Source organism: Dermacentor silvarum, chromosome 2, assembly GCF_013339745.2.
Source record: "Dermacentor silvarum isolate Dsil-2018 chromosome 2, BIME_Dsil_1.4, whole genome shotgun sequence".
NCBI lineage: Eukaryota > Metazoa > Arthropoda > Arachnida > Ixodida > Ixodidae > Dermacentor > Dermacentor silvarum.
This window is the reverse complement of record NC_051155.1, coordinates 63,673,684-63,689,608: the sequence shown is the minus strand read 5'-3', so window position 1 is coordinate 63,689,608 and position 15,925 is coordinate 63,673,684. Positions and strand designations below refer to the sequence as shown.

Sequence of the window (15,925 nt, the reverse complement as noted above, 5' to 3'; positions counted from 1 at the left end):
CTTGGGATCTAAAAGTAGTAGTTGGTTAAACACGCCTGCTTGAGTGACGACAAGATCTTCCATCCCACATGAAAAGGAAGAAGGCAGACAGGCGTCTGCGCAATCCGCCTTTTTCACAGCGCTACGGCGCATGCGCCCTGCCCTGGAGGATTAGTCGCGAAACGTTTTGGAAGGGTCGCACGCGCGGCCGTGCGGCCCCGTCTCGGGGAAACGTCCCCCGAAAAAAAAAAAAAGCGCTCGCACGCGCGCTACTGCAAGTGCAAACTCGTGTTGTGTACCTCGTTGAAACTTCACTGGTAGCTCGACGTCGCTGCGGTACCGAAAACGTGCGAAGCGTAAGACTGCAACTCCACCTTTAACAGAAAGCGGCGAGGGCTTCGTCCAGACTGCACAGGGACCACGTAGTTGCCGCCTTGCATTGATGGCTGTAATAGCAAATTTATCGATAAACCCCTGCGTTACACTTGGACGACACTTAAAAACACGTTGCTGACGAAGACTTCTTGCAGCGTCGGTCCTCGCTTGCTGGTAGTGGCAGCATGTGCCCGACTTCACGTACTCGTTCAAGGCGCGGTAACAGTGGGTCGATATGAGACCGACAAGACGCGCACGCCTACGATTGGCCGACCATTCAGCACTGTGTCGCCGAGACCATTTTATCATACCAGGCCTACAAGACGTAACCGACGAGCGCGAGTTGTCGTACTGCGATGGGCTTTCTTGTCGACGGCACCGATAAAATCAGCGTGCCGACCATCATTCGGCCGAACCCCGCGCGATCGGCCTTCGAACCGATAACACGATAGCCGCAACGGCTTCGTTAGTATATGTAAATAATCGCGCTCAAAGTGAGTCAAGACATGCCTACGAAGTTGAAATGCACAAGATTCTACCCTCTCAATCCGTGCACATAAGTTTGAGCCAATGTTGATCCTGTTCAGCGAAGGTTAATTAGGCCTGGCGCCGTCGAGTTCGCGCACCCGCTACCGGCGAACCGGTACTGAAAAGTAAGCAAGTTATAATGAAGGAAACTGCTTTTATAGTCCAATTCTAGCCTTAGCGATTTGAAATAAACTACCCTTCGCTTCGATCACCGCGTACACAATAAGCTGCAAGCGGGGACACAGCGCTGCGCCCAACGCCTGCGCCAATATCTGTACGTCACCGTTCTCGTAGGCTTCCGGTCGTATTCGCAACGTAGATGGGTGGGTTTTTACGTGTTGGCATGCTGACACATTTCTTAATTCCTGAGATGTACTCTTTATCTCTGCGTCAAACCCGAAACAAGAGACGGTACATTCGGTACAGCAGCATAAACAGCCGCTTCGCTCAGTTATAGGTGGTATTCACGTGACGTCACGGAAGAGCAGTCTGGCGGGCGCTGTAGCGGAAAGGGCACAAGCTGCGTTGGCCACTATGAAACCGCCATATTTTTGGGGAGTCGGTGTCAACAAAGCCTATCTCCGCTGTTGAAGCGCTGACGATGTGTGTGTTTTTTTTACTTTAGGAGGAGTCACTAAAGTGCCTATCTCTTGCAACTTTGCAAGCATGAATGCCAGCCCCTCATTAATGCACTTAAGCACGTACGCGCAGAATTTAGAGTCTGGTGCGAAGGTGCGCTACGTCGAGAAAGTGGAGCTTTGCGGTGGCGTCGATCCACTTATGCTTACTGGCAAAGAGGCGTCATTTGATCTCGCGCTCGTACCCAAGGTAGAACTTTCTGATATTAAGGACTACCTTGTGCACGCTACAAGCTTCATAACTCACGAACAGCTGAAAGCAAGAAAATCCCTGGAGTCGCACAACTATTTGACCAGCGGCTTTGTTCAAGAACCCCAGCTGAGAATACACGGCGAGCACGTCATTGTGCGCACGAAGGTAAGACAATCTAAAACGCTACATCAGCTAGTTGGTCTTTGTATTACCGGGTCGAATTGTAACGCTAACGGGTAATACTTGCCAATGTGTGTGACAGTAGTGTGATTCGTGTTCGGAATGTTTCGCTGCGCAGCGAAACATCGTAGCACTTTCTCAAGTTACTGCCAGCGAGCGGCACTTTTTTCATCGTTTATGTACCGTTGCTCCTTGATAGTAGATGAAAATTTCAGGAGTAGGCTTTCGCGCAGCGCAGCGTCCAGCAACGCAGTGCCTTCCGGAGTTAAGGGAGCGAAAACGATACCAAAGAAAATCGTTTGTACGCAACAAGTCAGCTACCACCATGCTGCACCTTTAGAAACACTTGCTGTTTAGCGGCTACTTCCAGCGGTTCACCTTGCTCCAGCCCCTCTCCCCCCCCCCCCTTCCTTTTTTTTTTTTTTTTTGCAAATTCCCGTCACCTGCCCAAGCGTTTACTACGTTCTACAAATTATCGCTACCGACGAGGCCGCGAGCTTTGCATACGTATGCGCAGTTGCGATTCGATTGTGCAAGCATAAAAACCACTCGCTGGTGTTTTGCTTATTTACACTCATGGATACACCTACATTAGTTTCACTCACTGCTGATTTAGTAACTCGCCTTGCTTTTTGTGCAGTGGGGCAACCTGTGTTCTCAGCATGCATAGAACCAGCAGCTAAATAGATCACTTCCTCCATTTGCAGGTAAATCACTCCCAGGCAATTTCCACTCAGCCACTCGAGCCATGGCTTCTTGTCAAGCAGGATGGAATGGTCAAAGCTGCACACTGCACGTGTATGGCGGGTCTCGGCGAAGCCTGCTCACACATTGGTGCACTGCTCTTCTATTTAGAAGCAGCTTCAAACTTTCGTGATGGTCAGGCTTGCACTGATAAGGAAAATGCATGGCTGCCTCCATACTCAAGTACTGTGCCTTGTGCGCCACTTGCACACATCGACTTTGCGTCAGCTACCACCAAGAAAAGGCGGCTAGATGGACATCGATCATCATCCTCAAAGAAACCAGCCACCACTATTGAGAGGCCTTCACAGTGCGAATGGAAGGGCTTTCTCGACAGAATTAAGAAGGCTGGCAAATATTCTGCAGTGTTGGCACTGAAAAAGGACTATTGCGAGGAGTTCATTCCTGTGCAAGTGAAGCACTCCACTGCTCTTCTCGGACACTTGGCAAGAGACAAGCCATTGTCAAGGGATGCGATGCTGGAGGAGTGCGAAATGTTTGCCCAGGCGTATGTTGTAGAGCCAAAGGTATTTATATTTCCATTGAAGGATAGCTTTATTGATATAAAGTAACTACATGTTGCATGACAGACAAGGCACTGCTAAAAGCTTGAAACTACCAGTGTTTACATTGCCCAACCTGCATGGTTGCTGCTAGCTAAATGCAGTTTTGTGATCATGTACATTGAATTAGTGTGAAAAGTCATTGTATTGAAAATGCAGGTCTGTAAAGATGTGGAAGCGGCAACGAGAGGTCAGTCGGCCTCACCAACATGGTTCGCCTTCAGAGCAGGCCGGGTCACAGCATCGACAGCCCACGCAGCTTGCCGAACGACCTTGACTCAGCCATCTGTGAGCCTGGTTAAGAAGATCTGCTACCCGGAGGAGAGCAAGTTTTCTTCTCCTGCAACTAATTGGGGTCTGCGCAAGGAGGACATTGCCAGGAACCAATACGTTGCTGAAGCATCCAGCCAGCACAAAGAGTTTGTTTGCAACAAGTCTGGATTGCATATTAGTTCACATGAGCCCCACATGGCAGCAAGCCCAGATGGCCTGATTTCTTGTGCCTGCTGCCAAGATGGCGTTTTAGAAATTAAGTGCCCATATTCAGCTGCTTGTGTAAAGGACGTTGTGACCCAGAAAAGTGGCTGCTTAGAAGTTGCTGCTAGTGATAATACACTAAAGCTGAAACGACAACATGCTTACTACACGCAAATACAAATGCAGCTTTTTGTTTGCCAGCGCAGCTATTGCGACTTTTTTGTGTGGACACCAGCAGATAGCCATCTTGAAAGAATCTTCCTGGATGCCGAATTTTGTCAAGGGGTCGTGAACAGGAGTAGGGATTTTTTCAAGATAGTCCTGTTGCCAGAGTTGTTATTTAAGACCTGGACAACATCTTCAGAGAACAAAAATGGGCCTGAAGACTCTTCTGATGACGGAGCACTGCATTTCTGTTATTGCGGTGGTCCAGAGTCTGGAGACATGGTAGAATGCAGTGGCCCAGACTGTGAGGGTAAATGGTTTCACTTTCAGTGTGCCAACTTGAAGCGCCCTCCGAAAGCGAAGGCTTGGTTCTGCAAGGGTTGCAAACCCCGAAAGTGATAAATATGCATATTTGTAGTCCTGTTATAGGTAATGTAAGTGCACACATGAAAGGACCTAGTGAACTTGTTCTGTGAAATTAGCCTTACAAAATATTGCTGCATACAAGGGGAAACTGAACAGAGTCATCAAACTGTTCACCTTATCACTGAATTTTACATAGCGAAGTACATTATGAAGGAGCAGTCTAATAAATGTGGAATCTTTGGATGACAGCAGGTATTTTTCATTCACAGCAGTTTTGTTTCTATTGCAGTGTTTTCTCTAGCATGAGTGCTGCACACGTTGGGTCGCTGGGGTTCTTTGACATAATGGGCTCGGCATGTAATGCACATGGCAAAACATGGTGGATTAGGGTAGGAGCGGATTTCAAGGAACGAAAAGTGAACTTGTGCAAGACAAATTTAGGTGGAAAGAATAACTTTATTTCCAGTGCGACGAGGTTTATTGTTGCCGATAACGTTGCAATAACGTTACGTAAAGGTAGGCACTGCAAGGGCTTTTCGTAGCACGGGGCTCACTCGCGATCACGGCACAATACTTCGTCTTCCTCTTCAGTTGGCACATACACAGGGGCGGCCTCTGCTTCATTACACCAGCAGTTGTTTCCGTTGCAGTACATGGCAGATCCTTAGGTGTGGCAGGGCCCCTTCATTTAAAGTGGTTGAGACATCAAATTTGTGGCTTGCGCGTTGTTTGTTTCAAACGTTTCTTATTGCTCCATAAAGCATGATACACGCTGGAAGGATCATATATTCTCGGTAAATAATTTAATATCGCATTATTTATGTGCACCAATTTCGGTTTCTCGGCGCCGAGTTGGACAGTGACGTCACTGGCTAGGAAGCTTGGTCACGTGGGCCCACAAGGCTGTGACGCACGCACTGCTGCATCGTCTGCTCTCGCACACACGTTTTGTACCAGCGCAAGCAAACAAACCCACGCCGACAGTTGCCATCGCTAGCTGCGGCAGCTCCGATTCCGACTGCGTCTTCGTCCGATGCAGCTTATACTGTACTCTAGACTCGAGGCTTGCCCCGTGCTGTGGGTCACCGCTCATCGTACGTCGCTCTAATGTGGTATGACGTCACTAAAACACGTTACGCTTCCAACACAGTGACGTCGGTGTTAATCGCGCTAGCTATGGGTCTCGATCGCGAGAACGAGCATTTAGGCACTCTTTGGAAGCAAATTAAAATATATTTAACACGTTTGCTGTGTCGAACACTTCATGTTGAGTGTCCTTTCATACAGAGGAAGCCTGCAGCAGGCCTTTTATACCCTCAAAATTTGGTGTCTCAACCCCTTTAAGTAAAATTTAGATTTGGCGCATCCAGATCAGTCAACAGGCACAACCGATTTGCTCAGATTTGTCAGCGCAGCACACACCGCAACAATTTTGTCAAGTTGTGTTAGAGTGTCCTCGCTTTGCACTGCTAGCAGATCAATAGGGATGGTGCTTGAAAGAATTTTGTACTTTCGCCTCAGCAAACCTATCACACGTTCCACGTGGATGCGCACATTCGCAATTTTCCTAGTTTTTTCAACCTCCCAGGCTGATAGCTGAGGTTTGCCCCTTGTGAATGCAGGAACCTCAAGGCGTGCACGATGAATGCCTACGGCATCACCAATCGTGAATCCTCTGTCGGCGAGCACCGTGTCACCTGGGAGAAGGTGGTTCAACATTCCACTCGACTCTGTTATAAGCTTGTCGCTTGTCCTGCCTCCCCACCCTTTGGAAATGAAAGTGATTGCTCCCTGAGGTGCTATTCCTATCAGATATTTTGCCGTGTTGTGGTGCTTATACCGCGACCACGTCTGTGACCTAGGGAGCATTGACGAAGGGCGCTCAATGAATATCTCGAAGCAGTCTATAATGACTGCCACACTCGTGCCAAATGCTTTTCTGAAGGCCATTGGCATGGTCTGCTGCAATTGTTCACGACTGGGCCAGTCCACCAGCTGTTTTAGTCGTACATGCATGGCCGCGATCCACCGGTTGACTACTCGTGTTGCTGTGGCTTGGCTGACCTGAAAGATAAAGCCAGTCACTATTATAAAGCAAACAGGGCCATCTTGCCACCAAATGTTAGCCCACGAGAGTATTATAACATATACGTGATGCCAACTGTAAATAAGTGCTCGCAACAATACAAATTCCACCAGTCCACTTACCTCAAATCTATACGCCAGGTCCTGCAAGGGCACTCCTAGTCGCAGCCTCACAAGTGTGAGCACAAGCTCTTCGAACTTAGTAAGCACATTGTTTGCGCTGTGCGACACACCACTCTCGAGAAGCGCGAACAGCGCTATCAAAACTGTGTAGCTTGGTAGGCCAGTGTAAAATTTTACACGGTTGTCGTCTTGCTCCAATGAAGCTTTAGACAACTGAAGTCTACGCAAAGAGCCCTTCACTTCGTTTAGCTCTGCACGTAGGGCCTGGTTGTCGCCTTCGAAGCTGTTTAATGCACTGCTTGTGATATCTGTTTGGGTTTCAGCGTCCTTTAGCACTGAAAGAAACATACAGACAATACATTACTACGCGTGTCATATTCAGGTGCAGGCTGCTATGAGATATGTGCCACTGTACTTACATGACGTGGTGTTCACTGAAGCTTCAGCCGTCGAAGTGGTGGCTTGAACACCAGCCTCAGAGAACTTCACATCTGATAAATAAATAAATAATGCAAGAATGTAACACTTGTACTCAGCATGGTGCTGAAAACCTCTGGTTTGCTGCAATTGCATGAATGCAGTACTCACAGGATGCGCCATCCACTGCAGCTCCAGCAGTAGAACCAGTTTCAGCTGAGACTGGGGCCCTGCCTACCTCAGGTGATGGCATGGATGGTGGGTCTGCGGTGAGGCATTAACAGTCATTTAAATTGTGTTCTTAAGGTGCTCAGGCCCTTTGCAACTGTGCAAACAAAGTTCACTCACGAAATATGTCAGCTGCAGTATCAGCATCTTGTGGTACAGTTGCAGCTGGTACTTGTTGCAGCATTGTTGGGCCTGCATTAAAGTGTTATCATTGGCATTTCACAACCATCAACCTTGTTTCTGCAACAACTCGGGCGCATCAAAACTGCACATATCCTGTATACACACAATAAGGCGCCTACAGCTCCAGAAAGAGAAGCACCCAATAGGTCATGCTGGGCGACCGTCAGATATGCGACACTGCTTACTGCAAGAAATGGGGTAGATGATGGGCCACCTGCAGTGAGGTTGTTCTTGACAGAAAGACTAATCATGCAACCATAAACTGCATGCAAACTCAAAGAAATGCAAGAAATGGGGTAGATGATGGGCCACCTGCAGTGAGGTTGTTCTTGACAGAAAGACTAATCATGCAACAATTAACTGCATGCAAACTCAAAGAACATAGGGAACAATAATAATTCCATTACAAGCACGCTGTAATGTTATGTCCAGTCTAAATGAACAGCTTACACAGGGCACTGACCTGAATCATTTATTGTGCAATGAGACATATGTGACTCATTGCCTTGGTCATTTTGTACTGCAATGGGACTTGCAAGTGGTGTGCCTGCATAAAAACAAAGATGTTAAGACGCTGAATGTCATTAAAGGAAATATTCCCCTTGTATGAATCAGCCATTTTACTTGTGACAGTACTGTTCACAGCACTCTGCTGTGCATTCAACATTGTAGTCAAGGGTCGCAGCACTCTGCTATCGGCCTTTTGGACCACCTTTGGAGTCGCAGCCCTCTTGCAACGTCGCTGGTGCCTGAAATAAAATGTACCTCTCTGTAAAAATGTCTACGTTGTACTCATTACCACTACTTGCATTGATGATTCTACCTCTACAACTGCTTGCTATTTGTCACAGTGCTGGCACCAGTTCTCACAAATTTGTATTCTCTTGGAAACTGAAACCCGCCTACTCTCTGCAGACACAACTATTCTCAAAATAATGCTAACTTGGAAGTAACTGATTGGAATGCATTACTTGATGACTATGTAACTTATACTACGTAACTGCAGTCGGGAGTGCAATATAAAACATAGCTGCTGTATCAACACAGTGTCCGCCAGCACCTCTTAGGTCTCAGCTATTTTTAAAGTCTGGGTTTGCTGTGCGCTACCAGAAAGAGCACATACATACATACCTTTCTTCAGATCGAGTTGTTGACTTTGTGTCATACCCTAGGTGCAAGCTTGGCGCCCAGTCCGGGTTCGTCAGATCCATTAAGTAGGATGGCCTGCCTGCAAGTATGAACGAGACTGCGTTTGCACAACAAAACAAGTTCCTTGAAAACTGACGCATTTCTAACAAGAATAGCCACTGGTTGCAGTAGCAAGAAGTCTAGCCATTACTTGAGGCCACAACTGCACGACAACCAGCTTTTACACAAAAATCACGCAGTGTGCTAAGGGCTCTCGGGCAAAATAACTTCAAACAGCAGAATCAGCAGTACGACAGGCTTCGCTCGTTTCCGGAACAATTACGCCAGCATCATAAACACGAACAGGCATGATGTCATAGCATTAGTTAATTTCTGGGGTTTTACATGCCAAGACCACTTCGAGTTCTTGCTTTAGCGCAACTCAGTTTGAGTATGAAGGAAAAAAGGGAACAGGTGACAGAATACGATGCACCAACTTGCCCAATCTACAGTACTTCTGAACCACTTCGAGGCACGTCGCAGCGGGGGACTCCGGAATGATTCTGACCACCTGGGGTTCTTTAACGTGCACCCAATACACGGTACACGGGCGTTTTTGCGGTTCACCCCATCCCATCAAAATGCGGCTGGCGTGGCCGGGATTTCGTACCGCGAAATCGCGCTTAGCTGCGCAACGCTCTAGCCGCTAAGCCACCACGGCGGGTGTCTTGGCATTTAGTGCAACTCAGTTTGAGTGAAAGGGAACAGGAGAAGGCGGCAGAGTAGCAACCACCGTGTTGTCTTTTACTACAGTTCACTACCTAAAGCAAGCCTTCAAACGTTATGCTAACCACATACGCTACAGCATTACTAGCATCGATCACGTGCAAGCCCTACCCTTCAAATTCGCGCTGCGTAATTTGTAGCAGAACGACAAATATGCACTCACCAGAAACGAAGTGCTCGCTGCAGACTTTGTAGTGGGTAGCGTCTGTATTAATGTCACCCCGGTAGAGGCGACGAAACCATTCCGCTCGACGCTTCGTTGAGATCTCTAAGGTCTGGCTGCATTGCCAACGAACAACATTCGGCACAGAAAAAAAACTAAGCTTCTTCGTGTTCTCACCAGAGTCAGTTTTCCGCCGCGACTCGTTGTTGCATCCGAACACAGCGCAATTAACCATGATTAAAATGATTGCCGAGGTCCTTGAGATTGCAATGCCTGCTGCTGCACTTCAAAGCACCACGAAACGAAAGCATTCCCCCAAGGATATGGCGGCCGGAAGCGCAAAGCTCGCCGCGCCGGCCTGAGCCCTTCCGGTCATGCTGCACGGGATCACAGTGTTGCTTACGCGTGAATACCACCTTGTTAAGATACGGAATGGCATTCGCCGAGCAGGAAATGACTCTGAACGGAAAGGTCTCGCGTGAGATCCCAAGATCGAGTCCTCCATCTTTACCGCTCGCTCGCGCCAGCCGTATAGTGGCCCGGTGGCATTTACGGCGGTTAAGCTGCTGCGTTAAGCTGCCCCGGGTTCGACTCCCGAAGGGAGGCGGCGGCGCTAGCTACTTTCAGATGAAGGCGTATACAATGGCAGAGATGATTATGTTGGCAGGTTTGTATACGAACTCTTAGCAGACATACAAGAACGGCATCCGCCGAGAGCAGTCCATTAAAGGGACACTAACGATTAGACCGGCACAGTATTCTTCCGAGGCTATGTCTTCGTGTCTTCGTTTATTTTTTCGTGAGAGACATTGATTAGTAAGAGCGATGACTGGCTTATGAACTCGAGGTCGCGGGATTGATTCCGGGCCTCGGCGGCCGCATTTAGGTGCACGGAACCCCAGGTGGTGCTACACTATGGGGCCCTTAACGTAGCCCCAGTGTTTCTTTGGCACGTTAAAATGAATGAATGAATCAATGAATGAATGAATCAATCAATCAATCAGAAAGAGAAAATAAGGGCCAAACCCCCATTTTAAGAATTTCTCGCCTAAACCCCAGCGCCGGTATATGACGGTAATGACGTCAGTGTGACGTCATTTATGTATTTTTCTCGTCTTTCTGCCGTTGTGGCGAAGTTAGAAAAGTTATCGAAGCTTGCGAAGTCCAGCCCTTTGGCTCTTTTAGAACGCAATTTAATGTATCTCGCTGTAAAAAAAAAAAATCATCTATAGACTCGAGTAGACGACGTCAAAATCTGTGACGTCTCGGCGTGCCTCCTCTCACGATAAGAGTGGCTTTTCTTGCTGCTGTATAGAAGCGTACGTAATTTACCAACACAACTAAACTTGTTTTTCGCTTTTAGTGCCATTTTAAAGGCCTGCTAGCATTTCCAGTTGGAAGCTAGGAGTTTGCACGAAGACAATTAAGGAACATTCAGGAAGGTCACCGCTCCAGCTGGCGCTTCCGCGCCACTCGCCCCCCAAGTCCTGAGCGGCGGCTCCGACTCCTGCTCTCCACCTCCGACGTCAGCTCGTAGACTTTAAGCTCGCAAATGTTATGATACTGGGATCTACGAATTTGAGCTTGCAAATTGTTGTTGAGAGCATCGCTACATGTGCTGTTCCTGCTGAGAGATGCATTTATTTACACCAAGGCGCAGAGGTTGGCCTGAGCTATAGCTGGTTATGATAACTGAATGATGAGAGATGACAAAAAAAAAAAAAAAAAAAAAAAAGAAAGAAAGAAAGAAAGAAAGAAAAGTGCATATGTGTTTCTGCTCAGAAACTGTTCCTAACTCTATATCGTTGCTTGGCTATAAACTTCCTGATAACACATCGGCAAGTGTGAGATTTTTCTGTATGCTGCTGCTAATGCTGCACAACGGCATGGCGCTGAGCTGTGCTCCCTAAAGGGTGGCAGAAAATAGCGCCTCTTAATTCTGTCGTTTGAATGCTTCCTTCGGATCGAACGAAGAACGCCCTGCGCTATTCACAATGTGTGCCTGTGTCGATTCGTTTCATAATACCCTTTCCTGTATCGTAAAAGTTATACAATTAAGAACTATGAATCGGAACCCACTAACTATCCCAACAAGCATTAACTAAGAACTCTGCTTGTATCAGAAATGTTATGCAAGGAGCTTGGCCCGTCTCCAACAATACAACGACAAGCACGCGCCTATATAGCCATGCGCGGCAGCAACATATGTAATACAACTATATCGTAGAGAGCACAGAAAAGAATCATTGCTAATTAAATGGTCTAGTTTGTGGCGCCGCAGTGCTATAGCTGCAGTAAACGCGAGTCATTTGTCAACGAGCCGCTTTTATTTCTTGCCGTCTTTTTCTTTTAAAACGCGCCTAGTTGTTTTTAGACAAAAAATAATTAAAAAAAAGAAGGGGGCGACTTCTTCCCGCTATTTTCCTTGTATGCAGTGCATGCACTTGCTCGCACCCACGTGCGATCCGCCTACACACTTACATCGCATTGCGCAGCTATGTACTCCGCCCATACTGCTGTGCTCTCCGTATGTACACACGTAGCACATACAGCGTCATGCTCCTTTTCCTTCAGCCGCTCCTCTTTCGCTTTGGTGGAGTCTGGTGCTCTGTTTGCTTATTTGTTTGTATATAGTACTCTCTGGTATCGCCTTGGGCTTGGCGTCTTTGCTACGCTAAATTATTTCTTTGAAGAATCGTTAGGAGTCCCATCGTGACCGTGGCGCCGTTGTTTGCTATAACGAGGGATTTGGTATATCCGGATTTACGATAACGAGGTCCTTTCGCGATGGGATATTCGCTAAATCGCATGACCGAAGTAGTGATCTCGCGTATTAAACGTAATGTGTTTGATCATCTAGTGTTAATGGTATTTCGCAATTTTCGCAAATTTCGATCCTTATAGAAGACTAAGTATACGTGTGCAGACATCATAACGGTCTCCCTTTTCTGCCATCTGCGGCAGCTGCAGCGGGGATATATGTACACCGCGTAAGGAAAATCCAGCTTTCATGTTCGTCCCAATTAAAATCGACTATTTCCCGTTGCCTCATACTTGATACGGCTATGTAAGCTGGGAATGATATGAAGGCCATGCAGGCTGAGGCTATTTAAGCTGTAAAGGGGCGCAGCGTATTCTGCGCGCGGTAAAACGGGGCCCACCTGGAGAGGTTTGAGAGCAATGCACGGTTGTATGCATATCGTGTGCGAGTGGTTATGTGTATGCGTGCTTCTGTGTTGTCCTTGCATGTGTCCTTTCTGGCGCCTGCCGATATTATGCGGGACTAATTAAAACCATCTAGTCCAAATTACAGTTCCCTTGTGTGCATCGTGTGTCGCATATGTGAGTTTGCGGAACATGAGAGACAAAAAAGAAAGAGGGGGGCTAACATTTATTCAACCTAGCTTTGCGTGTAGTTTAGCTGAAGTGCGCGTAGCAGTGGCTTTCGCGTACTGCGGAGATTTCTCTGCAGCTTCGGCGTTTCGAGAATCATCTCCGAGCAGCACATATCACGTAGCTTGCTCGCATCGTATCGACGTTTTTTTCGCGAACTGCGGTGCGGCGTTCGAGTTGCCATGCCGTCCGTCCGTTCATCCGGCCGCAATGTCCGCGTATCTCATTTCTCAACCCCCCTCCACCCCCTATCCCCCGTCTCATTTTGTGTACTCCCCTACTCGAACAGCGCGACTGCGCCAACGAGAACAGCAACGCAGTCACGCGTCAAAACAGGCGTACGATGGAGAAAAGAATGGAAAGACGAGAAAACGAAACTTGGCGAAAGCGCGCGCTTTCCTGCCCGGCCCGGGTGCACGTGCACCCAGCGACCGCACGCGGGAACTTGGTCGCGCGGCTGATCTTGCTCACTCGCCGTGCAGCCCATCAGAGCAATGCGAGACGCGCGCGAGCGTTGCGACTCCGGAGTGGGAGAGGGGGAACAGAAAGGAGAGACTTCGCGGGTGCAACTGCACCCAGATGACCTTGTTTCTCTTTTGCCCTCTCCTTCGCCTGCTTTCTTACTCTCCATCTATCATATTCCTTCTGCTGAGCCTTTGTCTTCTTCGCGTGCTTATTTTGCAGCTCTCCTCCTTCTCTTCTTCCAATGTGGGAGAGAGGAGGGAGTGCCGGGACCTTTCCTTTACTCTCTCTCTCTTCTTCCCTCGTTCTATTTTTTTCTCCACTCTCCTCTCAATGTCTTCCGCCTCCTCTTCGGTTCCGCTTCGTGCACTGCATCGCGGCCTTACTACTTTCGTTTGTTTTGCTCGGCGCCCCCGCTTCCCCCCTCTACCGCAATTTCCGCTCCATTACTCGCGCGCGCGCCTTCCCGTTTTATTCGTCGATACCGCCACGTACGTTTTCGGTTTCTGACCCCAAGACACCCCCCCCCCCTCCCCTTCCCCACCTCGAAACACTGACGCACACACTCTAGAAAGCTCTTTCCACGCACATGCTATAGCGGGCTTCCGTTCGCAAATCGCGGAGTGGCTTCTGTGCTTTCATCTCTTCGTTTTCTTCGTTTTATTGAATCGGGCTCTCTTCTGAGTTCGCCGCCGCTTGGGCGTGCGTGCCCGGCGTACCGGCATCCGTTCCTGCGGTTTCACTTTTCGGGCCTCTTTCCCTTACACATGCATTCTTACTATCTTGGCGTGTATCCTTCTTTTCTACTTCCCTTTCCAAAGGAGCGGGAGAGGCTTGTTCTTTGTTTCCTAGGTCGCCTATCCGTCGCCCTACCACGCGCGTTTCTTTCACGCTTTCCGCCTCATTGTTGTCTGGGAGCAGATTGACTTGGAGTGTGTGACCATGGCACGCGAACTCAGCCTGAGTGCCCATAATGTAGGCACTCCCCACTTGCTTTCCGAGTTGGCTGCAGTGTATCACAGTTCTTGACCCCTCGTGCCATTTTACTCCACCCCTTGGAATTGTGCAAGAGAAAATCTGTTATCTTAATCCACCCCTTATAGGCGTTTTCATGTATTTATTTTCCTTCAGCAGTACCTGTTAATTGTGCAAATGGAAAATTCGTGCTGGTGGGCAGCACCTTTATTTCAATTTTCTTTCCCCACATTTCTTGTGGCTTGTGTGGCAGTCCCTTTTATACACGACACTCAGAAACAAGGTGGTGCTGAAAGATGTCATTTGTATGTAAGAGATTAGACTGAAGGCATTGGACAAAAATGTGTGATGCCTTTTGTCACATGTTACAGCACATGTTCTTGTCCAGAAGGAAGTGAGAGCTTCTGTCCTCACATCTAAAGTTTTCAGGGACAAAACTGAAGTAGGTCAAAGCGGGCAAGTTGTTATTCTCTGTCCCTGGACATGGAACTATAACTGCAGAAGCAGCAATAAATGTAGGCTGCTCTGCGGGCTGCTTGTGTATGGGTCAACTACAACTACGGCACGGCTCACACACTGCAGCAAAGAGAGATAGCCTGCCGCCGTAGGACATCCATCCATTAGCGCTAATCATTGTCGAAGAATATGGAGCTGCTCGCAAACTGGTTCTCACACACCCTCACTCTTTTACACTTGCCAGACAGGTCAGTCGTTGGTCCTTGACGCCCCTTGACAGATGCAATGGGCGATGGTGAAGGCTTATAGCATGCTGCCGGAGGCACCTTTTGAGCAACCTCTACCGGTTGTCCCAGCTAAAGCAAGCTAAAAAAAAAAAAAAAAAATGAAGCTCTCTGTGCAGATGAAACCAGCTGTATGTTGTTAGGAACATCCCGATGAAGCCGGCAGTTTGCTTTGTGTTCTTATCAAATAATTAGTGGTTAATAATTGTATAACTCCTAGATTATTACATTTAGAGCCACAATGTTGAAAGGTTTGTAGAGCACATTTAAAAAAATCAACTTTCAGTTCTTTGTGAAGTGTTGCCATTTGCATAGCTGACTTTTTTTTTTTTTTCTTGCTGAAAGGCCAGCCAGATCTTTGAAAGCCACCATTACTCACTGCTTGCATGCTCCAGTGGCTTTCATTTAAATGCAAAGAGAAAGAGCTAAGCAAAAGATAAAACATTACAAACAGGAGGCTATCTGTTCAAATGTGCTATGCAAATTCCTTGTATTCAAATTGTGGCCATAAATGAAATAATAACAAAGTTGGTAATTACTGATCACTAAATTATTAAGAGCACAAGCAATACTGACAGCTTTTCCAGGATGTTTCTAACAATATACACTTGGTTTCATCCGTACAAAAAATATCACTTTTTTTTTTTAAAACTTTCTCTATGTTAGCTAAGACACCTTTATTCACTATGCTCTGACCTCAAGTTAGAGCCAATTAAGTGTGCCAGCCTTCAAAACTCGAGGGAACATGTCTATGCTCATTTCCTGTGGGTCAGACACAATTTTGTGTGGGGTACAGGAAGTCTTTGGGGGAATGCAGGGGTGAATGTGTAGTTGAAAGGCTTCTTCCTGTCTTGAAGACCTAACTGTGCTCCCTTTTGGTCTGGTTTTTCTGTCTGACTCACATATAGCTATTGAATTAGCCCACAGCTAGCATTAGATGTTACCTGTTTGCGAGTGTTGAAGTGTCTTAACAGCCTCTGTTGCAACTTCAATGTTTGTGTTTGAGCAAGTGTGAGGGTGCACTTAGGGGTAGT

General features: G+C 47.6%; 2 protein-coding genes and 1 long non-coding RNA gene across 5 annotated transcripts; 2 read left to right on the top strand and 1 right to left on the bottom strand.

Moving 5' to 3' along the window:
- The first annotated feature begins 2,356 nt into the window (after positions 1-2,356).
- LOC119440090 (uncharacterized) lies at positions 2,357-4,185 on the top strand. The gene is made up of 3 exons (XM_049662746.1): positions 2,357-3,164; positions 3,360-3,619; positions 4,173-4,185. The coding sequence occupies exons 1-3, from the start codon at positions 2,667-2,669 to the stop codon at positions 4,183-4,185; spliced, it is 771 nt and encodes a 256-aa protein (XP_049518703.1). The 5' UTR covers positions 2,357-2,666.
- A 529-nt stretch (positions 4,186-4,714) lies between these two features.
- LOC119441535 (uncharacterized) lies at positions 4,715-9,668 on the bottom strand. Of its 3 annotated transcripts, none has more exons than XM_037706148.2 (9): positions 9,322-9,667; positions 8,376-8,472; positions 7,869-7,993; positions 7,708-7,791; positions 7,182-7,253; positions 7,005-7,097; positions 6,836-6,907; positions 6,417-6,751; positions 4,715-6,272 (listed from the first exon to the last, which is right to left on the bottom strand). In XM_037706148.2, exons 1-9 carry the CDS (start codon positions 9,554-9,556, stop codon positions 5,580-5,582), a joined length of 1,806 nt encoding a protein of 601 aa, XP_037562076.1. In that variant the 5' UTR covers positions 9,557-9,667; the 3' UTR covers positions 4,715-5,579. The 3 variants fall into 3 exon arrangements, with proteins under 3 accessions (XP_037562076.1, XP_037562077.1, XP_037562075.1); XM_037706149.2 differs by having other exon boundaries at positions 4,715-6,751; positions 9,322-9,437; positions 9,499-9,655; XM_037706147.2 differs by having other exon boundaries at positions 4,715-6,751; positions 9,322-9,668.
- On the top strand, positions 7,411-8,022 carry LOC125943036 (uncharacterized). Its single transcript, XR_007465507.1, has 2 exons — positions 7,411-7,468; positions 7,567-8,022. It is a non-coding gene; the product is annotated as an uncharacterized LOC125943036 (long non-coding RNA).
- Positions 9,669-15,925: the final 6,257 nt, after the last annotated feature.

Bases quoted from the DNA above. Each gene is read 5' to 3' on its own strand.
- LOC119440090 (XM_049662746.1), top strand. From the start codon at position 2,667: ATGGTCAAAGCTGCACACTGCACGTGTATGGCGGGTCTCGGCGAAGCC. The intron at 3,165-3,359 runs GTATTTATATTT...TTGAAAATGCAG, and splicing joins CGTATGTTGTAGAGCCAAAG to GTCTGTAAAGATGTGGAAGC.
- LOC119441535 (XM_037706147.2), bottom strand. From the start codon at position 9,556: ATGGTTAATTGCGCTGTGTTCGGATGCAACAACGAGTCGCGGCGGAAA. The intron at 7,098-7,181 runs GTGAGTGAACTT...GCCTCACCGCAG, and splicing joins TACTGCAGCTGACATATTTC to ACCCACCATCCATGCCATCA. The intron at 6,908-7,004 runs GTGAGTACTGCA...TTTATTTATCAG, and splicing joins TGCAGTGGATGGCGCATCCT to ATGTGAAGTTCTCTGAGGCT.